General features: G+C 48.7%; 1 protein-coding gene across 14 annotated transcripts in view; it reads left to right on the top strand.

Moving 5' to 3' along the window:
* Positions 1-24037, top strand: part of SLC4A5 (solute carrier family 4 member 5) — a 127550-nt gene that overhangs the window by 99419 nt on the left and 4094 nt on the right. For 6 of the 14 annotated variants that reach the window (XM_063617493.1, XM_063617489.1, XM_063617494.1 and 3 more), the window contains 11 exons: positions 2349-2407; positions 4967-5167; positions 9308-9421; positions 10953-11114; positions 11844-12022; positions 13184-13256; positions 16594-16662; positions 16897-16944; positions 17323-17496; positions 19439-19594; positions 22932-22999. In XM_063617493.1, the coding sequence (XP_063473563.1) occupies positions 2349-2407; positions 4967-5167; positions 9308-9421; positions 10953-11114; positions 11844-12022; positions 13184-13256; positions 16594-16662; positions 16897-16944; positions 17323-17496; positions 19439-19594; positions 22932-22999 (1303 nt within the window). Of the gene's footprint in view, positions 1-2348; positions 2408-4966; positions 5168-9307; positions 9422-10952; positions 11115-11843; positions 12023-13183; positions 13257-16593; positions 16663-16896; positions 16945-17322; positions 17497-19438; positions 20776-21466; positions 21552-22931; positions 23000-24037 lie in introns of those variants that run through there. The other 8 variants (XM_055241009.2, XM_055241008.2, XM_055241011.2 and 5 more) reach the window with 7 other exon arrangements.

Below are 24037 nucleotides of genomic sequence, written 5' to 3'. Positions count from 1 at the left end.
ATTTAGGAGACTGGGATGAAGGGGACGAACTGTGGAGGGTTTCTTTCCCAGTCCATGGGCCACCTACTTAGTAATGGGCCCGTATTCCTAGTTTTACTGCGAAGCCCAGTCTTACTATAGCATACTCTCACTCTTTGTCACTCTTCATCATAAATGCTTGTTTGGGGGCACTCTCTTTCTATTTGCTTTTGCTTCCATTGTAACTGATTTGTATTCTATTTATGAATGCTGCACACACTGATTTGGCTGCTTTCAATCCCAAGTGAGTACCGCTTTGTAAACACTGGAATTTTAAAATGTTTGATACTTGGACCCTTTCTGAAATTTTCCATGTTATATTTCTTTCATATTCATCTCAAGTGGCTTTCAGATAAACCCTACAGAGTTCTCGATATAAAAGAATTGATAAGCATAAGCAGAAGACATCAAAGATGGGCTGAAGACATTGGGTAGTGAAAAAGACATCTGAACTCCCCAGGCTCAAGCGTCAGCCAGGAGTTCTCTAGCATTTGAGCGAGGAGCCCTGAGCCAGCCGTCCTGCCCGGCTTCTCTGTCTCCATCATTAATTGCACATCATGTTCTTTTGGTCACTGATGTGAGGAAAGGCAATAGAACCCCAATTTCTAATAAATGAAGCTTTCTTCAGAACAATCCTAACAAACCTCTGGGTTTGTAGAGCTTCTAGGAATATTCTGCCCTGGGTCAAGATGAAATTCCTTAGCCACCCAGCGTCAGCAGGCCTGGGAGTGAGCAACATAGCAGGGCCCTGTGATCACATCAGCCCTGTGGACAGCTTGTTGGAGGTTGGGAGAGGCCCCAAGATACACCTCTTCTTCTTTCTGAGTTTCTAACCAATTGTGGTCAGCCAGCAGGAGCCACATCGGGCTTACACTGCATTTCAGACATATTGCCGGCAAGCTGGCTGGCAGGCCCGCTCCCTCTCTCCCCAGACCTGCTGCAGAGGGACTGCTTGGTCTGCCTTCACTAGAGGAGGATGGTGAGGTGGGCCTGGCCTTTGCCTCCACCCTTGCAGTTCAGGAAGAAGAGAGAGGGCAGCAGGCCTCCAAAGCCTGACTTCCTATGGGTGGCTACATCCCAGGGGAGCCTGGCCCTGTGAATGAGGAGCAAAGAAAGGACAGACTGCAGAACGGGAGAGCAGAAGGGTTCACATGGAAAGGAGAGATAGGTGACAGTGGTTCCTTGAAACTCTCCCTGTAGACCCTCATGTGATCCACATACAGTTAGGGACACTGAGGCCGGGGTACGGAAGTACCCAGCAAGGAATGCAGAGAGAGCCGCTGAGAGCAGCACCTTTGGGTTCCCGATTCTGCTTCAGGACCTGGACCTTGGTTTAACTTTCCTCAACTTGCATTTGGCAGATTAGAAAAGATATCAAAGCAACAAGTTCTTTCAGGCCTAGCTGACCTTTAATAAAAAGCACATATGGGCTGGGTGCAGTGACTCACGCCTGTAATCCCAGCACTTTGGGAGGCTGAGATAGGCAAATCACTTGAGGTCAGGAGTTCAAGACCAGCCTGGCCAACATGGTGAAACCCTGTCTCTACAAAAAATACAAAAAATTAACCAGGCATGGTGGCATGCGTCTGTAGTCCCCGCTACTCAGGAGGGTGAGGCACGAGAATCGTTTGAACCTGGGAGGTGGAGGTTGCAGTGAGCTAAGATCACGCCACTGCACTCCAGCCTGGGCAAAAAAAGAGGGCTGGAAGGGAAGGGACGTATCTGTGGAGGTGAACAGGGCAGGGAAGTTCATGGTGTAGAGCTAGGAAGTTTATAGGCTCTGGGCCAGACTTCCTGGGATGGGATCATGGCTCCAAGTATGAACTGTGTGACCTTGGGTGAATTACATAACCTCTCTGGGCCTCAGTTACCTCCTCTGTAAAGTGGGCATACTTGGTGAAGATCTGGGAATGAAACAAATGAGTATATGTAAAGGCTTGACATAGGGCATGGCATAGAGTAAGTTCTTTGAACATTTTTAAGTCTAAAAGACCAGTGGCCAGTGGGGATTTACAAGGCACGTTATCCTCCAGTTTGTCTTAGCACTTTGTCTTGGCCCCAGATTCCTTATTTCAGTTTTTAAAACCAGCTGTTCGTTGTCAGGCAGGTGCTGTCCTGGCCCAGCTGGTCTGTCAGAGCTGTGGCCCAGGCTCTGTCCCACCAGCCCTTCCCTAACTGGGGCAAAGTGAGGAAGGTGGAGAGGGAGCTGCCCCCACAATGGAAGCCAGGCCTTGGCTCTAAGGAACTGGAAGGAGATGGGAAGGGGTTGGGAATGCAGCTCCCAGCCCCACAGCTGCTGACCCTGCCCCATGTCATGTGCTCATCCACAGTGAATACAACCGTGTTCAATGCTTCAGCCCCATTGGCACCAGACACCAACGCTTCTCTGGTAAGTCCTTTCCTCTTATGTCAGACATTTGAGTGCTTTTGTTTGTAGGAGGAGGGAGAAAAGATTTTGGAAATGAGACCAACTTATGGCCTCCCAGACTTGCAGAGGTCAACTCCAGCCACACGTCAGGGTCACCTGTAGAGCTTTGTAAATGCACACTTTTTTCTTAGGTATATCCTGTAAACATCCCACTTAAAAACATGCCTCATTCTGTTAAATCCATGTTTTTTTGTGCGTTTTTTTGTTTTTTTTTTTTTGTTTTTTTTTTATTTTTTGAGACAGGGTCTCACTCTGTCGCCCAGGCTGGAGTGCAGTGGCGCGATCTTGGCTCACCACAACCTCCACCTCCCAGGTTCAAGCAATTCTCCTGCCACAGCCTCCTGAGTAGCTGGGATTACAGGCACGCACCATCACGCCCAGCTAATTTTTTGTATTTTTAGTAGAGACAGGGTTTCACCATGTTGGCCTCCCAAAGTGCTGGGATTACAGGCGTGAGCCACCACGCCCAGCCCCCCATGTGTATTAATAATATGATACGAGCCGGTTGTAGTGGTACGCGCCTGTAATCCCAGCTACTCAAGAGGCTGAGGCACAAGAATTGTTTGAACCCAGGAGGCAGAGGTTGTGGTGAGCCAAGATCGCACCACTGCACCCCAGCCTGGGTGACAGAGCGAGACCCTGTCTCAATAATAATAATAATAATAATAATAATAATATGACACGCACACAAAGGAAGGGGAAGTAGAGGTGAGGGATAGTAAATAGGGCTTCACAAAGCTGTAAGCAAAGCCTCCCATTCATTTTTCTGCCTTCTTCCTTCTCTTTCTGCCTAGGACCCCCAATTTCCAGCAGTGCCACTCTCCAGCCCCAGAGAGTTTATTAGTGTTTCTTCCTCAATGAATCTAATGTGTCCTTTGCACACCTTAGTCTCTGGGGCCTAAGGTATGGTCTGCCTTTCCCAATAATGACAGCGATCTTCAGGAGCCAGCATCCCAGCCTAAGTGGCTTAATGATAGAAGTTCAATTCCAGATGAAGGTAGCACCTGGTAGGACTTGGCGGACGTTCGTGAGCTTTTACTGTCTCCAAGGTTGCTGCTTAAGTTATTCCTGCCTAGGCAATTGACTGCTCTGATTACACACATCCAAGTTGGCAATTTAACTTAATATTTTTCAAAGATCAGGGTTTTTTTTTTTCTTTTTGAGATGGGGTCTTGCTCTGTTGCCCAGGCTGGAATGTAGTGGTGTGATCATATCATCTCTGCAGCCTCAGATTCCTGAGCTCAAGTGATCTTCCTGCCTCAGCCTCCCGAGTAGCTGGGACTACAGGCATCAGCCACTGTGCCTGACTAATTTTGAAATTTTTTGTAGAGACAGGGTCTTACTATGTTGCCCAGGCTGGCCAGCTATCAATTTTGAGAGAGAAAGAACAGAATCAGTCAGTGCCTATTTCTGAATCCCTATTATATGCAAGGGGCCATGTGCACTGAAGGCTAAAAAAGACATCTAAGAAACCAACGCAGAACCCATCCTCAAATTTGTTTTTAATATATTTGTGGAGAAGAACCTGAAAAGTTATGGGACAGCATAAGCAGAATGCACCATGCATTAAATATAGGCCAAATGTGTACATCAATCTTGAAGGCAGGAAAGGAGGCTGCTGGAGAGGCTAAGGAAAGCCTCAAAGAGGAAGTAGAATGCGATCTGGTCTTCAAGGTTGGGAAAAAGTTGGCTCAGCAGAGAAAAGCACATTCCAGACTGAAGGAACAGCATAGACAGAAGGGCAACAGAGGAAAAGCACAAAACCTGTGCAGAGGCTAGTGGGTGAGCTAGGCCAGCTAAGAGGGTTAAGTGTGGGGCTCAGACAGGGAACCACAAGAGACAAACTGGGAAAGAGATGTGGGGCCAGACCAGTGAGGGCAGCAGAGGAATGCCACCTTGGAGGGGACATTTTAAGTTGCTTTAGTGATTGACTTCTTTGTGTGTATATATATATATATATATATAAATTTATATATACATATATATAACATATATGTAATTTATATATAAAAATTCACTGTTGTGTATGCCTTGGATTTTAGGCATCTGAGACACCAAGGTGGGGAATGGCTGAAATGACCCAAGAGGGGACTGTCAAGGGAGGTGATCCCCCATATGTGAAAGGGTGTGACAGAGGGGATGGAGGGGAGAGAATAAAGATGAGACACTCCAGGAAGGAGGCATCCACAGGACCTGTGGTTGGTTGATGGGAGCCAGGCCTGCTGAGGGAAAGGCATCCTGCCTCTGCACTTTTCCTCCTTGCTAGCACAGCAGTGCATCCTAGAACACAATGAAGAAACACATGTGAGCTCCTAATCTTCCTAGGGAGCCTGTCATTCCTTGAACCAGCCAGTCCCCAGGAACATCACTCTGTTGCTGAGGGCACCATCATGGACAGGAGGGCTGGGGTCCCTCTGAGGGTGGGAAGGTATGCCGGCTGCCTGGGGACTGCAGTGGGAAGGACACAGCTGACTCATCAGGAAGATGCTGACCCATTCTCTCTTGTGCTTGGTCTCCAAGTACAACCCCCTTAACCTCACAGCGTTGGACTGGTCCTTGCTGAGCAAGAAGGAGTGTCTGAGCTATGGCGGGCGCCTGCTTGGGAATTCCTGCAAGTTTATCCCAGACCTGGCACTCATGTCCTTCATCCTTTTCTTTGGGACATACTCCATGACCCTGACCCTGAAGAAGTTCAAATTCAGCCGCTATTTTCCTACCAAGGTAAGCTCACCCTGCAGTTAGGAGGGGACCTGCAGTCAGACTGCTGCTGAGTCCCCCAGAGAGGGTTCTGGTCCACCAACAGGATGGACTCCATGCGAGCACCGGCCCACTGGGGTTTTTCAAGTTAAGTCAGAGAGAACTGTGTTCCCTTGTTAGTCGGTCCCCTTGACAACACTTGGTATTGTCAGGCTTTTATCTTTAGTCTTTGTCTATAGTAGTATCTCATTGTTTTTTTAAAATTTTTCATTTCCCTGATGACTAATGAAGTTGAAAACACAGCTATTCCTGTGTTTATTGGCCACATGGCCAGTTGACTTTCTTTTTGGAAGTGTCTGTTGAAATCTCTTGCACGTTTTGGGTTGTCTGCCTTTCTGATTTGCAAGAGTTTTTTATATATTCTGGGTAGAAATGTTTTTGTGATTATAAGTGTTGCAAAATCTTCTCCCACTCTGTGACTGTTTTTTTCTTTTTACATCCTTAATGGATGTTCATCTTCTGATTAACAGAAATTCTTAGTTTTATTGTAATTGAATATATCAAACTTTCCTCAAGGCAAATATTGGACAGCAGATATTCTTGTATGTTACCTTCTAAAAGCTTCATTGTTTTTCCTTTCATGTTAGATCTACAATCCATCAGAATTTATTTTGATGTGTACTGTGAGACAGTGTTTCTTTGTGATTTTATATAGTCAATTGTTCCAGTATTTTTTAAAGACTTTTCTTTCTCCATTGCTTTGCAATACTTCCTTTGCCATATATCAAATATTCCTATATGACAGGGTCTGTTTCTGGGTTCTTTATTCTGTTTCACTAGTTTATTTATATATCAGTATCACAGTCTTCATTTCTGTAGCTTATAAGTCTTTATATCTTTGTCTCCCAAACTCTCCCCTTTTGTCCTTTTTATATAATATTTTCTTGGCCCTTTGCATTTCCACATGAATTTTAGAATCATCTTAAATTTCACCAAAATGAAAACTTGTTGGAATTTTGATGGGATTATCTTTGCCTCTGTTTGGGAAGAATTGACATCTTTCAAATTTTGAGTTTTTCTGATTTATGAATACAGTATACTTCATTTATTTTGGTCTTCTTTCTCTCCATAATGTTTTATACATTTTGATCTTTAAGTCTTGAACATTTTTTGTTAGACTTATTCCTAGGTACTTGATTTTTTTATACTGTCGTAAATGCTAACTGCTATGTTATTATTATTTTATTATTATTATTATTTTTGAGACAGAGTCTCACTCTGTCACCCAGGCGGGAGTGAAATGGCATGATCTCGGCTCACTGCAACCTCCACCTCCCGGGTTCAAGTGATTCTCCTGCCTCAGCCTCCCAAATAGCTGGGACTACAGGCGCCTGCCATGACACCTGGCTAATTTTTGTAATTTTAGTTGAGACGGGGTTTCACCATGTTGGCCAGGCTGGTCTTGAACTCCTGACCTCAGGTGACTGCCTCAGCCTCCCAAAGTGCTGGGATTACAGGTGTGAGCCACCGCACCCGGCCCTAACTGCTGTTTTAAATTTTATTTTCTACCTGTTTGTGGCTGGAATAAAACATATATTAAAACAGCACTTGCATATGTAAGCAGTAACTGTGCTGTGGGGTGGGGGGTACTCGGAAGAATTTAAGCAACTCTTTCCCACCATAAACTCCATTAGCACTCTCCTAAAGCCATCTTAACTAAGTATTACAGCTGCTACTGCTACTAATCATAGTGATAAAATCTTTGATATAAATAGTTGAATTTTTCCCAAATTTTCTAAAGACTGAATAAAAGGTGCTTTAGGAAGATTTGCAGTATATAAACTGAGTAAAAAAATAGTTTGCTTACAACACAAGTGCATCCTCAAGACAAGTTCTGTTCCTTCCTGCCCACTTCCAGTCCAGAGCACATCCCTAAATCTCTTCTCATGTAAAAATTCTCAAGCAGTCACTGTATCTGAGAGTATCTATCTGTTGCCTACAGGATGAAAAGTAATTCATGTGGCATGAAGTTCTTGTACCACCAATATTTTTTCCCTCACATTACTGAAAAATTGCTCAGTTGGGCCAGGCACGGTGGCTCACGCCTGTAATCCCAGCACTTTGGGAGCTGAGGCAGGCAGATCACGAAGGCAGGAGATCGAGACCATCCTGGCTAACACGGTGAAACCCCATCTCTACTAAAAATACAAAAAATTAGCCGGGCATGGTGGTGGGCACCTGTAGTCCCAGCTACTCGGGAGGCTGAGGCAGGAGAATGGCATGAACCTGGGAGGTGGAGCTTGCAGTGAGCCAAGATCGCACCACTGCACTCCAGCCTGGGCAACAGAGAGAGACTCTGTCTCAAAAAAAAAAAAAACAAAAAACAAAACAAACAAACAAAAAAATTGCTCAGTTGCCTTCTGGAATTTCCGGTTGCAGAGAGGAATGAGGCCACATCATTTTATACTCATCAGATTGGTAGACAGATGAAGGTCTTGGGACACCAGATGTTGGAGGTGGAAAGCAGTAGGTGGGAGTGTAAACAGATACATCCAATTTGGAGAGCAACTGACACTCTCTGATTAGGTTGGACCATGTAAAGTTGCCCATATTTGACTGTTTCAACCTACAAAAAAAGGCAAATTCATGTGGTTTAACTTAATAAGCATTCATATGGTTTTGATGTATATGCTAGGAATATTATAGAAAAGGAAGTATAAACCCAGCACACTACTTGGTTCTGCTGTGACTAATATTTATATGATCATGATAATATAAAGCTGTTACCAATTTTCAACTTTTGGAATTGACTTACAGATAAAACACACAAGCCATGTGTTTACGGAACAAGATATGAGTGTTAGCTTCGACAATGGAAAGGTCAAAGTGGAGGTGTCACAGGAAGGAAGAGGGGAGGAGGAGAGAGGTGGTAGGAGGATAGAGGCAGTGGGCCTCACCTGGCAAGATGGAGAATGAGAGATATTAGCCAAAGCTAATGGAAGGAGAGGTTTAATTATTATCACTTGAATGTACAAAGGAAACCCATAGGAGCTTAAAATTAACTATCAAAGATTAGGAATAAGGAAAGGACAGGAGGCATAGTGTAAGTAAGGTAAATTCTTATCAATGGATAATCCCTTAAATTAGTAAATGAAAATATTAAAGTATATGCATATTAGTTAATGACATGGAGGGAACCTCTGGTACAAGTAAAATCAAGCAGACATAGTGGATGGATCTGGAAGGTGGGGCTGGATTGAGAAAAGGGGAGGTGGGAGACTTTGCTTTTCCCTGTAAGTCTTTTCCACTATGTGGGTTTTTAACCAATTACATATGTTATGTTAATAACAAATTTAAAGAGAAAAGGGGGATGCAGGGAATGAAGTCAATGTACTGTCACCTGCCCCTGCCCTTCAAATTGCCTTCTTTGAAAAGATATTAAAAAGGCCACAGGGTAGACATTGGGGGACCATCTGTCCTAAGACTTCTGGACATAGAGTTGGTTGGGAGGGGAGGTCGGAGGACATTGATTCAGAATGGGCAGGAAGGTCAGGTTCAGAACTTGGTCTAGGAAGGGCCTCCAGGTTCAGAACCTGGCCTAGGAAGGGCCTCCTGAGAAACAGAGGAACAAGAGGCTCTTGGTGGACAAAAGGTCTGAGAGTAGCCAATGGTCCCCAGTGGAATTGGGGAGCCTCCCTCTCAGCCCAGGTGGGGTACAACGACCTGTCACAGGTTTGTAGGAACTAAGGTTTGCTTCAAAGTTCAGCCCTTGCGCTCATCATACCTGCTGGGTGCCCCAGTTCAGACTGTCATACCAGAACACATCTTCAGCAGTGGCTGCCATGGCCATATGGATCATAACTGCTCCCACACTGACCACCATATGCCAAGCACTCTAAATGTGTCACAGTTCACTTACACCTTTGAGGGAGATACTACCATGATCTCCATCTTACAGAGAAGGAAATTGAGTCTTGGAGAGATGACACGCTTCCCCAAGCTCACACAGTTAGCAAGGAGCAGAGCCTGGATTTGAGCCTAGTTCTGCTGCCTTCAGAGCCCAGACTGTAATAGTTCACCTCTTTGCTGCCTGAGGAATGGGGCTGCCTGGAGCTGGGTGGGTGCTTTACTCACTTCTTTTACTTGCTCATCTCCTGTCTGCAGGTCCGGGCCCTGGTGGCTGACTTTTCCATTGTTTTCTCCATCCTGATGTTCTGTGGAGTCGATGCCTGTTTCGGCCTGGAAACCCCCAAGCTGCATGTGCCCAGTGTCATCAAGGTTTGCCCCTTTCCCCCACTCTGGGCATCCAGTCTGCCTGTCTACCAGCTGCAGATTCTTTCCCCTCTGTGCTGATCAAACTCTCTTCTCCTCTCGGCCAAGAGACCATTTTAGTTCTCTGTGCGCCACCTTTCCTGAACACAGGCTCCCAGGAGCCAGTCGTTTGAGGTAGGGCGGGGAGGGGTAACATATTCACCAGGAAATCCTGATCTATAGTCATGAGGTGAGGAAGGCACTGGAATTCACCCTCCAACCCAGCAGAAGCCTCTTGATTCCTGTTTAAGTGTCTCCAGTTCCCTGACCTCTGGCAATCTATAAGCTGGGCCAAATGGGATCCATTGAAACTGATCCCTTAGAACAGTGATTCTCAAAGTGTGGTCCTCAGACCAATATCATGGCATCACAGTCACGGAGAACTCATTAGAAATGCAATTTCTCGGCCCCACCTGTGGAATCAGAAAAGCTGGAGGGTGGGACCAGCAATCTGCATTTTAACAAGCCCTTCAGGTGACTTGGAGTATGCTCAAGTTTGAGAACCTCTGCTTAGAAATTACCCACTAATTAGAATTGGTGACATATGCTTGTAGCTAAACTCAGCCCTACTCCCTCATAAGAGCACCAACCGGCCGGGTGCGGTGGCTCACGGCTGTAATACCAGAACTTTGGGAGGCCGAGGTGGGCGGATCACAAGGTGAGGAGATTGAGACCATCTTGGGTAACTTGGTGAAACCCTATCTCTACTAAAGATACAAAAAAATTAGCTGGGCGTGGTGGTGGGTGCCTGTAGTCCCGGCTACTCGGGAGGCTGAGGCAGGAGAATGGCATGAATCTGGGAGGCAGAGCTTGCAGTGAGCTGAGATCACACCACTGCACTCCAGCCTGGGTGACAGAACAAGACTCTGTCTCAAAAACAAAACAAAACAAAAAAAAGAAAGAAAAAAAAAAGAGCACCAACCATCTCACCAGAGTAGGGAGTCCAGATTCTAGAACTTACCCTCCCTGTCTTTAAGGTTTTTTTTGTTGTTTGTTTGTTTTTTGAGACAAAGTCTTTTTATATATTCTCCTCATTCTTAACATGCAGGACTGAACTGATGTTCAGTATTTTACAGACAATTCTATAATGCTCCCAGACAGGTGACTCAGGAGAGGCAGAAGCAGCTGGCCCTGGGTCCACCCATTTCTTTATTCTTTTCTGCTGGGCCTCATTCCTGCTGTTTGTTATTTGCAGTGGGTGACTGTGCTCTCTCTCCTGGCTGCCCTCTGACTTTCACCTTCATGTTTCCTAACCAACCCCAGGGCTGTTGCAGCAAATTACCTCCTTGGTTTTACAGACACTGTCTGCATGCATGCTCCTTCCCATGTCTGAATTTAGTCTAAAGTTGCAGGTACCTAGGGTGTTTAAGGGAAAAGATTGCACTTGAAAAGTACCCAAAGTCAGGGAAAGTTGAGGAGGTGGGACAGCAGGCCAGGCGGCAAGTGCCTTGGGACAAAGGAGAAAGGAAAGGGCCCCTCTCTGTTTGCTCCCACTCAGCCCACGCGGCCTGACCGAGGCTGGTTCGTGGCCCCCTTTGGGAAGAACCCGTGGTGGGTATACCCAGCAAGCATCCTGCCCGCCCTGCTGGTGACCATCCTGATCTTCATGGACCAGCAGATCACTGCTGTCATTGTCAACCGGAAGGAGAACAAACTGAAGGTAAGGCCGGTACTAGGAGCAGAGGCATAACCTCTTCCCACAAAGAAGGAGCGAAGGAAGGACTTTGGGCCAGGAAAATATGAGGACAGAGACTGGAGTTCCCACTTGGTGTGTTGAGGGGGAAATGTGACCTCCAGATGTGGGTAAGGCCACCAGGGCTGGAGTGACTTTCTGAGGACCAGGACCAAACTAGGCTGGGCCACTGGGCACAGGCTCTCTGTCTTTCCCAAAGTGACCTCGAGTTCTTATGAGAATCAGCAGATCCTGACAGGGACTCAGCCTAGAACACTGAGGCAGAGGAACTTCCTTAGCCTTCCTGGTCTCTGCAACTCCCCACCCAGCCTGTGAGCCTGAGAAGACTCGGGTCACGCCCTCCCCGATCCAGGTCTGGACCACTTTAGGTGTGGCCTATCCCAGCTGGGGCCCATCAGGAACAGCAGAGACCCTGTGGCCACCTTCTGGGCCCTTCTCCCCAGAGACCCAAACCCAGGGCCTCTCCAAGCTTGAACATCCCTCTCTTCTATGACCCATGCCCCTTAGGCAGTTTACTCTTTCAGATGGGGTGGCAGGACCTGCCCACCTCTGCAATCCTTGCAAAGAGCACCTCAGGCCCCTTCAGTATCTTCTGGAAGGCAGGGGGGGCCTTGAACCATGTTCCACAGAACGGTCGTTTCCAGGAGGAACTAGCTCCCCAGAAACTTCTCCCTCCCCCCAACCCCGCTCCTGCAGAAGGCTGCCGGCTACCATCTGGACCTGTTCTGGGTGGGCATCCTCATGGCTTTGTGCTCCTTTATGGGGCTCCCCTGGTACGTGGCTGCCACGGTCATCTCCATCGCCCACATCGACAGCCTCAAGATGGAGACAGAGACCAGTGCCCCTGGGGAGCAGCCCCAGTTTCTGGGAGTCAGGTAGGAGGGGTCAGGGCCTAGGGATCACCCAATGGGGAGGGGCCACTTGGGGAGGGGAAGCTGGCTTTGCCTGCCACAAAATGATTTGGACAAAAAGGGCCCCTGCTCTGACGGCCCAAGAACCACAGGGACAGGAGTGCTATCCCTGGAGGGAGGGAAGGAGAGAGACAGAAGTCCAGCTCTAGGTGGGGCTTTTTACCTACTGGGCTCCAAGCAGTATGCATACCCCATCCATAAACATGCACACATGCCAGACATTCATCTTCATCAGCCACCCAAGGTCCCCACAAGGCTTCGTGCTGTCCTGCCCCTTCTCTCCCCTCAAGACCCTCCAGGCCCCTACTGCCCTGATGTCCCTCCTGCGGGTTCAGGTCCTGCTGAGTCTCCATTCCACCAGAAGGCTGTCCTGGGATCACCCCCGTTCCCCAGTCTGTGGCCCTGCCTGTCACTCCTGTTCCTTAACTTGCCCCTTCTCTCACGCCCCATGGTAGGCAGAGAAGTACATCTTCAGCCCCTTAGGGCCTCCAGGGCGAGACCACACCAAACCCTGGCATTCTCCTACGTGGCTGCCCTAAGAACTTCTCCCACTATCTTGGGATACTTGGGCTGCCCAGCCTGCCCGAATGAGGCTTCTCTGCCCGACTGCGGGGCTCACCTGCCTCCCACCCCTGATACCTGTTCTGCTGGTGTCCCCTTCCCCAGATCCTCATTCATTGTGCCCCACAAAAGCGAAATCTTAAAATCAAAGGGCAGGGTAATAGCATTTTATCTCGCATATATCCTCACAACAATAGGTGCCATTATTATCTGCATATACTGAGGCTCAAGATGGGCAGGCTCTTGCCCAATGCCACATAACTAGCAAGTGGCAGAGCCAGGATCCAGTCCACATCAATCCTGCTCAAGCACCCCAGCTACGAGCCACTACACTAAGTGGCCTCCCTCAATGCCCCTGCAAGATGCCCTTGCCCCAGTCAGGGGCTGCCTGTCTTCCCACATAAGGTTCATCTGGGCCTCAGGCAACCAGGCAGAGCTCCACGCAGAAGCCCTCAAGGCCATGGCCTTGGACACAAGCTTCAGGTGCCCACAGAGGGGCAGGAGGGCCGGAGTGGTCACCAGGCATTTCCTGGTACACCCAGACCATGTGTTCTTCTCTGCCAGGGAACAGAGAGTGACCGGCATCATCGTCTTCATCCTGACGGGAATCTCTGTCTTCCTGGCTCCCATCCTAAAGGTGAGGTCCTGCACTCTCACCTAGGGCCTCATCGCCTGAGAAAGCAGAGCGGATGCCTTAGGCAGGGAGGGGGTCCCCACATAGCTAGGGATCACTGGCCTATCAGCCCCCTAAGAAAGGCACAGTCTTGGCTGGGCATGGTGGCTCATACCTGTAATCCCAGCACTTTGGGAGGCCGAGGCAGGCGGATCACCTGAGGTCAGGAGTTCAAGACCAGCCTGACCAACATGGTGAAACCCTGTCTCTACTAAAAATAAAAAAATTAACCGGGCATGGTGGCTAAGGCCTGTAATCACAGCTACTTGGGAGGCTAAGACAGGAGAATCACTTGAACCCGGGAGGTGGAGGTTGCAGTGAGCCAAGATCGCACCACTGCACTCCAGCCTGGGCAACAAGAGCGAAACTCCGTCTCAAAAAAAAAAAGAAAAGAAAAAGAAAGGCACAGTCTTACTAGGCCAAAGCAATGTTTCCACACTGTCACTGCTGTTTTCTGTGATACTGCAGTTTTTTTATCATCACCAATCCTCTCTCCCACCCATCCCAGGGCCACTCTCACCTTTCTGGAGGATACTCTTCCCTCTGAAAGTTCTGCCAAGTTCTAGCCCTGCTTAGATCAGGAACTTCCTGAATGGGGTGTGTGTCCACATTGCCAGGGTTTGGGGCTCATGAAATTTAAAACTTGCAGCAGGAGGCCAAACATGGTGGTACATCCCTGTAGTCCGGCTACTCAGGAGGCTGAGGCAGGAGGATCACCTGAGCTCAGGAAGTCTTGGGACAAGGGTAACTTTTTCCCACACAGCTTGAAGCTCCTCTTGCTTATGTCCCACCACAACAGCTAAGAGACTAAGTCAAGTAGGGGTACAATGGAGGCGGGCGTCCCCCACAAGGGTCTCTTTCTGGAGAGACTCCAGAAAGCAAGGTGTTCCCACCAGGCTTCCCTGCTCTCCACTCCAGCCAATCGCCCATCAATCTCCCTTTCCCTTGATCAGTGCCCGCATAAGACTTTCCTTTCCTGAATTAAGTTTACCTGTAATTGCCTAAACCTTTTGCCAATATTATTTTTCCTCTTTGAATATCTCAAAACAGCTCATGACCAGGCATGGTGGCTCATGCCTGTAATCCTAGGACTTTGGGAGACCAAGGTGGGAGGATCACTTGAGACCAGCCTGGGCAACATAGCGAGACCCCCATCTCTACAAAAAATACAAAAATTAGCCAGGCACGATGGTACATGTGAGGCATGATCACTTGAGCCCAGGAGGTCATGGCTGCAGTGAGTCATGATCATGCCACTGCACTCCAGCCTGGGCAACGGAGTGAGGCCTCTTCTCAAAAAAAAACAAAAAACCTCATTCAGAGGTGACCTTGTAAGAAACAAAGGCTAAAGAATCATGATTCTGGCTGATGTATTTACAATGGAAAATATTTCTGGCTTGAGAATTGGTGCTGGGCATACCTGAGCAGTAGGTAGGAGGCTGGCATTTTTTAAGGGATATTTCCCTTGTGGGGGAAACAAATTACACACAGGAGGGCAAGCATTTTGTTATTGAAAAATATATTTTAAATGGCCAGGGACTATTTACTTTTGTAGAGAGGGTTCTAAGGTGCCATTGTGTATGTCAATTTTGACACTGTTTAACATACAAGTATTTGCATTAAAAAGCTCGAATCGGGCTGGGTGTGGTGGCTCAAGCCTGTAATCCCAGCACTTTGGGAGGCTGAGGCAGGTGGATCACCTAAGGTCAGGAGTTCAAGACCAGCCTGGCCAACATGGTGAAACCCCGTGTCTACTAAAAGTACAAAAATAGCCAGGTATGGTGGCACATGCTTATAGTCCCAGCTACTCAGGAGGCTGAGACAGGAGAATTGGTTGAGGCCAGGAGGTGGAGGCTGCAGTGAGCTGAGATTGCACCACTGCACTCCAGCCTGGGCAAGACAGAGTAAGACTCTGTCCCAAAAAAAAAAAAACCACCTTTGAATCAGCCAGGCATGGTAGCCCGTGTCTGTAATCCTAACACTTTGGGAGGCCGAGGTGGGAGGATCACTTGAGAACAATAGTTTGAGACCAGAATGGCCAACATATCGAGACTCTGTCTCAAAAAAAAAAAAAAAAAAAAGCTCAAATCTAAGAACAGCCTTCTTTAGGGGCCAAAAATTCCTCTAAAGCCCTTCTAGTGTTGGCATAGTGCTCTGTGCTCTCCAGAGTGCTCTAACATGACCACAAGGAGGAGCAGCCTCTGCTCACCATGGGGAGCCACAGCTGCAGGTGAAAGAGAGAAGGTAAGGGGCAGAAACAGTTGAGAGAGACAGTGGAAGAATGCTTTGAAAGGCTGTGAAGATTTGGAATCATTCTTGTAGAGTGGGACGAATTCTATGATCCCAGTTTTGAAAAAGCAAACAAACTGCCTGTGTGCAAGTTTGGAGGGAAGGATACCCGCCAAACTATTGGTGGTTAGTTGGTGATGAGTGCTGATTAGTTTACACACTTTTGTTCTGCTTCTTTTGTATGTGATTGTGTATGAGGCATGATTTCTGTTTTTTTGGTTTTGTTTTTTTGGGGTTTTGTTTGTTTGGTTGGTTGGTTTGGTTTTTTTGAGACAGTCTCTGTCGCCCAGGCTGGAGTTCAGTGGCACGATCTCAGCTCACTGCAACCTCCATCTCCCGGATTCAAGCGATTCTTCTGCCTCAGCCTCCTGAGTTGCTGGGATTACAGGCATGCACCACCACACCTGGCTAATTTTTTTGTATTTTTAGTAGAGACGGGGTTTCACCATGTTGGCCAGGCTGGTCTCAAAGTCCTGACCTCAGGTCATCCACCTGCCTCGGCCTCCCAAAGTGCTAGGACTACAGGTGTGAGCCACCACGCCCGGCCGGATGCGTGATTTCTAAGTGTTCTGGGTACTCCCTGCTGATGTAGGTCAGCTCATTAAAGGTCCCCATGCCCCTGCAGGCTGAGCAGTTTTAGGAGACCCTCAGCTGAGGCTGGAGGTAGGAAGAAGCTGGGCAGGAATGAGGAGGGGGCAGTCTGTGGAGTCTTCTCACTTTCCAGAAGGCATTTCTTCAGCCAGACCACATGGCTTCCGCACGGTGCAGTGAGGGGCCAGGCCAGGAGAGCAGCTGCATGCTGGGCCAGCTACCCCAGCCAGAGAAGGGGCAGTACAGCCCCAGTGACCCTCATCTTCACCCCTGCCCACATCCCAGTTCTGCTGACTCTCGGTTCCCCCAAACATCCAGTTTCCCAGCTGCCTCTGTGGTCAGGAGACACTGTCATCCAGAACAACGTGGCCAAGGGCCCGCCCCAGGCAGAGGCCAATCCAAAGCTCTGCTCTCATTTTAGTGTATCCCCCTGCCGGTGCTGTACGGAGTCTTCCTCTACATGGGCGTGGCCTCCCTGAATGGCATCCAGGTAAGTCTTTCCCTCCCCAGGCTGCATGATCTGGAGTCAACATTCCATGTCTGGTTCCATGTCACCAAGACCCCCAATTCAGTTGTCCCAATTGTCCTGATTCAATGAAAGAACAATAGTAATAATGATACTACCACTTACTGATACTACCAGGCAAAATAAATATGCTAGGCACTTTGTAGGCCTCATATAATTGAATCTATGTAATTAGGTCCTCTGATCCCCATTTTACAGATGGGGGCTGGAGGGTCAGAATTCAAAATCCAGAAGAAGCTGACTCCAGTGAGCATTTCACTATACCTCTCTCTCTTCCCTAAGGCAACTATGCAGAAGAAAAAATTTTTGTTCTGTATTTACTGTGAAATCCCAGAATTCTTAAACAGTTTGTGTTATAACTTGCACTTTCCCTGAATATGGACAATGTCCATTTTGTGGCCAGCTCCAGGGCTCCTCCCCTCACCCAGGGCTCAGGACCCCTTCTCTAAGACCCCATTATGCATCCGCCTAGACACCTCCAGCCCCCGCTCCCGTGCATCCTTAAGGCCTGAGCAGGGGGCTTCCCCTCTCTGAGACCCCACCCAGGCACCCCTTCCCCTAGTCCCAGGACCCAGCGGGCCCTCGGGGTCCGGCTGCCTAGCTGAGCCGCCGCTGTCCCCCTAGTTCTGGGAACGCTGCAAGCTCTTCCTGATGCCGGCCAAGCACCAGCCGGACCACGCCTTCCTGCGGCATGTGCCGCTGCGCCGGATCCACCTCTTCACCCTGGTGCAGATCCTCTGCCTGGCGGTGCTCTGGATCCTCAAATCCACGGTGGCTGCCATCATCTTCCCGGTCATGGTAAAGTGGGCGCGGGCTTCCCCCTCCTGCTCAGCAGTTTGGCCTGGGCAACCCAGAGGTGCAGCGCAACCTCCCCTCCCGCCACCTTCTGCCTTCCCGTCAGCTGTGGCCTGGCTCCCTCGGGTCGCGGAGGCTGGCACAGAATGATCTGATTTGAGTTGTGAGTACAGGCCAGATGGTGTGGGGTGGGGCAGAGAGGAGGCGGAGGAAGGAATGTCAGAGCCGCTCAGCGAGAACCCAGGAGCCACCCAACCTCCTGGCTCCGGAGAGGGACGGAGAAAGCAAATCAGATCAACCAGGAGACCGAGTTCCCACTGCCAAAATTCCAACCAGTCTCAGAAGTCGATGCGTACTAAATATAGATCTTTCTACCATTCAAGATAGCTAAATTTGAAAAGCTAAATAGTGAAGTAGGGGGGCAGGAGACGAACGAGGGTCAGAGATCAAGAACAAAACCCAATGACAGTATATATAAAGCTTGAGCAAGGGAAAGGTTACAGTTCTTTGACTATTCTTGCAAATATTGTATAAGTTTGAAATTACTCCAAAATAAGAAGTGAAAAGAACGCAAAGCCAACAACATGTTGCATCTGGCCCCCTAGATAACTCACTGAGGGCAGTGACCCAGGCCCTTGCCAGGAGCCTGGAGTGTGTCAGCAAATGCCTGGGGAAAGCCTGAGGGCTCTGGGGTAGGGGCCAAAGTAAGGACACTGAGGAGAACTTGAAGTGCACACTCCTGGGAGGGGTCTAGTCCATGGTTCTTGACCCAGGCTGCCCATGAAAATCAACCCAGATCAATCAAATCAGAATCTCTGGGGAAACGCAGACTTTGGTATTTTTATGAGGTCCACAGGTGAGCATAGACGTGCAGCCAGGGTTGAGAACCCCCACTGCAGGGAAAGAGAGATAGAGCCTCCCTTCAGTGCCCTCAGGGGCCTCAGAGCTGGCGAAGGGAAAGGCAGTAGTAGTCATGATTAGCATTTACTGAGTACTGTTCCACTGAGTCCACACCAGCCCCCAAAGCACTAGTAACCCCGCTTTACAGATGAGAAAATGAGGCTCAGAGAGCATGAGCAGAGTAACCCTGGGCACACAGCCAGATAGGGCAGGGCAAGACCCACACCCTCCACCTATTGATTTTTTTGTTTAATTTGCATACAGTAAAATTCAACGTGTGGGTCTAAGAGTTTTGGCAAATGTACAGAGTGGTTAGAGACATAAATTCTCGGGCGTTACCTGACGTGCTAAATCAGAAACTGGGGAAATCCAGTGATTTGTGTATTAACAAGCCCTCCAGGTCCTGGTGCATGCTCAAGTTTGAGAGCCACTAATTTATGTATTTATTTTATTTGTTTGAGATGGAGTCTTGCTCTGTCGCCTAGGCTGGAATGCAGTGGCACAATCTTGGCTCACTGCAACCTCCGCCTCCCGGGTTCTAGCAATTCTTCTGCCTCAGTCTCCTGAGCAGCTGGGACTACAGGCACTCACCACCATGCCCGGCTAATTTTTGTATTTTTAGTAGGGACAGGGTTTCACCATGTTGGCCAGGCTGGTCTTAAACTCCTGACCTCAGGCGATCCACCCACCTCGGCCTCCCAAAGTGCTGGGATTACAGGTGTGAGCCACCACGCCTGGCTGAGAACCACTAATTTAAAGAATAACTGTAGTTCTCCAGCCCATGGCCTTTCTGAGGCTGTCACAGGCTCTGTCCCTCTTGGTCACTGGTAGGCATGGTCACTCACCTGAGGGGCCAGACGAGAGGAACCACGGTGGAGGGAAGGTGAATAATGGCTTATGGGAGCTTCGAGATGGCTCCAAAGATATCACAAAAAGTCCCTGAACTCAGGTGACTGAGGGAGAAAAAAATCTATGCCTGAGTTTGGGCATTGAGACCACAGTTTTCTCCAAATTCTCACAAAACTTTAATCTCTCTCCACCACAGATCCTGGGCCTCATCATTGTTCGAAGGCTTCTGGATTTCATCTTTTCCCAGCACGACCTGGCCTGGATTGACAACATCCTCCCAGAGAAGGAAAAAAAGGAGACAGACAAGAAGAGGAAGAGAAAGAAAGGGGCCCACGAGGACCGTGATGAGGAGGTGGGGAAGATGTGAGGCCGGGGCACAGAGGAGAAATCGAGAGACCTTCTCTCCACTTTTGCCAGGGCTAGGGAGAGGGTGGCTTCTTGGGTGGCCTGCAGCAGTGCCTCGGCCCAGTCCAGGATGGGCTGGGGCATCTGCTTGTCTTGGTCTGGGGTGTTGAGGGCTCTTCTGTTTATGTGAATATCCTCAGGGTGGGCCAGAGTGAATGAGACTCCCTGTCCAGGGAAAAGGTGACTGGCCATGCCCACTCTTTCCATCACTGTGGGCTTTACGGCCGTGATCACAGCAAGTGGGTTCCTGTGGGAAGGGCCGGGAGGCAGCTCCAGCATGGAAGGTTATGAAGACTGACCTCCAAAGAGTGGAGCAGACTCAGGGAGAGGTGTCTAATGGGGCCTTATAAGTAGACTGGACTCGTCAGGCAGGAGGGGCTGGGAACAAGTTTTGCTTGTGCCTTTGCCTAGGGTATTGAGGACAAAGATGGGGAAGGAGGCAGGTATTCTTGCCGAAAGGAGACTGGCTACATTTCCCAGATGCCTGGGACAACGTGGTTGCCCCATCTGCCCCTCTTCTCCCATGCTCCCTTCTCATTTCATCCCCAAAACACTGAGGGAGTCAACAGACAAGGGACCAATCCAGAAATTATAGTGAATCACAAAACATGAGGCAGAAAGATTCTTAATTTACGTGTTCATTACTTATGATGAAACTGTCCCCACAAAAGGAAGTGACTTACCCAAAATGGACGTGTAGCTACATTTCTAAGAAGGAATTAAGAAAATAATTCCTGACTTTGCTAGTTTCTGATACGCTAAGCTGTCTGTGCCATCTCCTAATGCTGTGCTTGGCTCCCAATCTCCCAATTTGACACAAACTCACGTCCCTGCATCCACCCTGTCCTGTTCTCGTGATTTTGCCTTGTGCAGATGAAACCTGTTCAAGGCAAATCCCTTCTGACTGGCTGGTGGTGATTAAACCATCTTCTGATCAGTCAGAACTCCCCTGGTCCTTAATTACTGTGCTCTTCCAGGAAGAGTCCCATAATGCATGTGTTTGTAGATGATTTGTAAAGGTGGGTTCTGAAAACAAAGAAACAGAGACTAAGTGCCTTTTAAAGACAAATACTTCTTTTGTTGATACTTTCAATAAATATCTGAGTGGCTACTACATGCCAAGAACTATTACAGGGTTGGGAAAAAGAATCTCTGAATTATGATATATCAATGGAAAAACAGGATTCAATTTATACAAATTCATTTTACTTGTCTTTATGGCAACACAGTTATTGTGTGAGGTTCATTCCCAAGTGACTGGTTGCTGTGAGAGATAAAACTGTTTTGATGAGTAACATTCCTGGAAGAGTTCCAGTCTGTCCAATGGTGTGTATAGGACAGCAGGCTAACTGTGCCCATTCCCCCTCAGTGGACCCCAGGGTATTTGCAGCACCCCCTAACTAACTGTTTAGGGGTGAACAGAATGGTGGTTTGCAATGTGCATGCATGCATTTTCCATCTTGGCAAGAAAGCCAAGTTGTTGGCCGCACGGTATCTCACACCTGTAATCCCAGCACTTTGGGAGGCCGAGGTGGGGGGATCACGAGGTCAGGAGTTTGAGACCAGCCTGGCCAGCATGGTGAAACCCCATCTCTACTGAAAATACAAAAAATTAGCCAGGCATGGTGGTGCACACCTGTCATCCCAGCTACTCGGGAGGCTGAGGCAGGAGAATCACTTGAACCCAGGAGGCAGAGGTTACAGTAAGCCAAGATCGCACCACTGCACTCCAGCCTGGGCAACAGAGCGAGACTCCGTCTCAAAAAAAGCCAAGTTGTTGTGTTGGTGTTTATCCTCTTTTCCCACTGTTTTTCTCCAGCCCCAGTTCCCTCCTCCCTCAGTTATAAAGATTCCCATGGAAAGTGTCCGATCAGATCCCCAAAATGGTATCCACTGCATTGCCAGTAAGTAAAACACATGATGTCTCTCCCTTCTTACTACTAATCCTCCATGTCTTTCCCTACGAACTTTCATCTGTAACTCAGGGGGACCTAATCATTTTGGATGCTAGAGCAGCAGTCCCCAACTTTTTTGTCTTAAGGGACAAGTTTTGTGGAAGATAGTTTTTCCACAGACCAGTAGCGGAGTGGGGAATGGTTTTGGGATGAGGCTGTTCCACCTCAGATTCTCTTAAGGAATATGCAACCTAGATCCCGCGTATGGACAGTTCACAATAGGGTTCTCACCCTTATGAGAATCTATTGCTGCCACTGATCCCACCAGAGATGGGGCACAGGGGTTAAGGCTTGCTCGCCCACGCTCACCTCCTGCTGTGCGGCCTGGTTCTGCTACTGTTCCATGGCCTGGGGGCTGAGGACCCCTGCGCTAGAAGACCTTTGTCCTAGGCAGAGATCAAAGAAAACTGGGCCACCAGGACTGGTACTCCAACCAGATGGAAACCCCAGAGCAAAGCCTGCAGACTCGAATGACTAATCCTCACTTTAGTTGAGGCAAAATCCCTCATTCCCTCCTTTCCCCAGGTGTCCCCAGATCCCTGTGGCATCTCCTGGCCCTCTTCTGTGTTGTTTCAGACCACATCAGTCCAAACATGGCCCACCAGGCCTCCCATGTTTTCCAGTGGCTGTTGAAATGGTTGAGGGCTCAGAACCAAGCTTTCCCCTTTAGAGAAATAGGTAGCATGGCACTTGGGTTATAAGTCAGGCATAATTGGAGGTCCCCTGCGGTGGTTGTGCTGTGCCTCTGTGTGAATCCTCAGCACCTTCTCAGCAGACAGCTGAGAGGTAGGCTGCCTGGGAGGGATTGGGCATTGCTTACGGAAATCCTGCGAGATTATATTACTGCCTTTAACCCCTCCCAGCCTCAGCTCCCTACAGGTGGCCAGTCCTGTCATCCAGGCAACATAGCCTGTTCCGAGTCTTCTGAAAGATCCCTACCTTAGTCCCGAGCCCGGTGCTTCTAATACAGGGCTTGCCACCCTCAAAGGCAGATTAGGGGTGGGTAGCCAGGGCATCCTTCCCATCAGCACTGTCCATCATAGGTACCTCAAGATCTTGAGTTTCTCTGACTCCTCCCCCACTCCTCCCCCACTCCCATTTCTCTCTTCCCTGGCCCTCCCATGCCTCACACCCCCTAGCGCCGGCTGAGCACCTTCTGGGTGAAGGAGTAACTAAGCCCAAAGCCACACATCTCTGAGGCCCCGTATTCCTCTTGCATAGTGTTGGCTCTAGGGTTAGAGAAGGAAAAGAAAGGAAATGGTGGGGTAAGCCTGGAGAAATATGGTGCTCAAACCTGCTCCACATGTGACATTTTCATTTTCCTGCCAGGAAAAAGATCTTCCAGTTGGAGTTACTCACTCTGATTCTTCCTTCAGTGACACAGAACTTGACCGAAGGTAAACACTGTTAGGTAGACTCCTTGTGTATTAAGTAAGAGACTAGGAAGTGGCCGGGAAGGCAGAGGATCTAGGATTTCCCAGGCTAGCTGTCCTCTCAGTAGAAGGCCCTTGCTGGCCCCCAACTGGGAGTCAAAGGCTGACAAACCTGACTCATCATTCAGGGCCAAGAAACAAATATGTCTTCTTACTGACATAACATGGTTACAACACACAAAGGTATTCAACTTCAGTAAAGGAAATTCTTATAAAAGATTAGGTAGAACAAAAATTGAAAGTAAATGTTGTGGCCGGGCGCGGTGGCTCACGCCTGTAATCCCAGCACTTTCGGAGGCCGAGGCAGGCGGATCACGAGGTCAGGAGATCGAGACCATCCTGACTAACATGGTGAAACCCCGTCTTTACTAAAAAAATACAAAAAAATTAGCTGGGCGTGGTGGTGGGCGCCTGTAGTCCCAGCTACTAGGGAGGCTGAGGCAGGAGAATGGCATGAACCCAGGAGGCGGAGCTTGCAGTGAGCCGAGATTGCGCCACTGCACTCCAGCCTGGGCGACAGAGTGAGACTCCATCTCAAAAAAAAAAAAGTAAATATTCTTTACAGAAGCCAGGCGCGGTGGCTCACGCCTGTAATCCCAGCACTTTGGGAGGCTGAGGCGGGCGGATCACGAGGTCAGGAGATTGAGACCATCCTGGCTAACACGGTGAAACCCCGTCTCTACTAAAAATACAAAAAATTAGCCGGGCGTGGTCGTGGGCGCCTGTGGTCCCAGCTACTAGGGAGGCTGAGGCAGGAGAATGGCGTGAACCCGGGAGGCGGAGCTAGCAGTGAGCCGAGATCGCGCCACTGCACTCCAGCTTGGGTGACAGAGCGAGACTCCGTCTCAAAAAAAAAAAAAAAAAACCAGAAAAACTAGGCATGGCTTAAGTGTGATATCACTGAAAGCCAAGATAAATGAACGCTAAGGATCGAAACTCCAGGGTACTCTGTAGAATGAATTAACAGCAGGCTGTTAATTAGCAAAGGTCAGAAAGGGTATG

The sequence above is a fragment of the Symphalangus syndactylus genome, chromosome 14, assembly GCF_028878055.3.
Source record: "Symphalangus syndactylus isolate Jambi chromosome 14, NHGRI_mSymSyn1-v2.1_pri, whole genome shotgun sequence".
Taxonomy (NCBI): Eukaryota; Metazoa; Chordata; class Mammalia; order Primates; family Hylobatidae; genus Symphalangus; species Symphalangus syndactylus.
The sequence above is the reverse complement of the archived record's forward strand: the minus strand, read 5'-3'. Positions and strand labels throughout refer to the sequence as shown.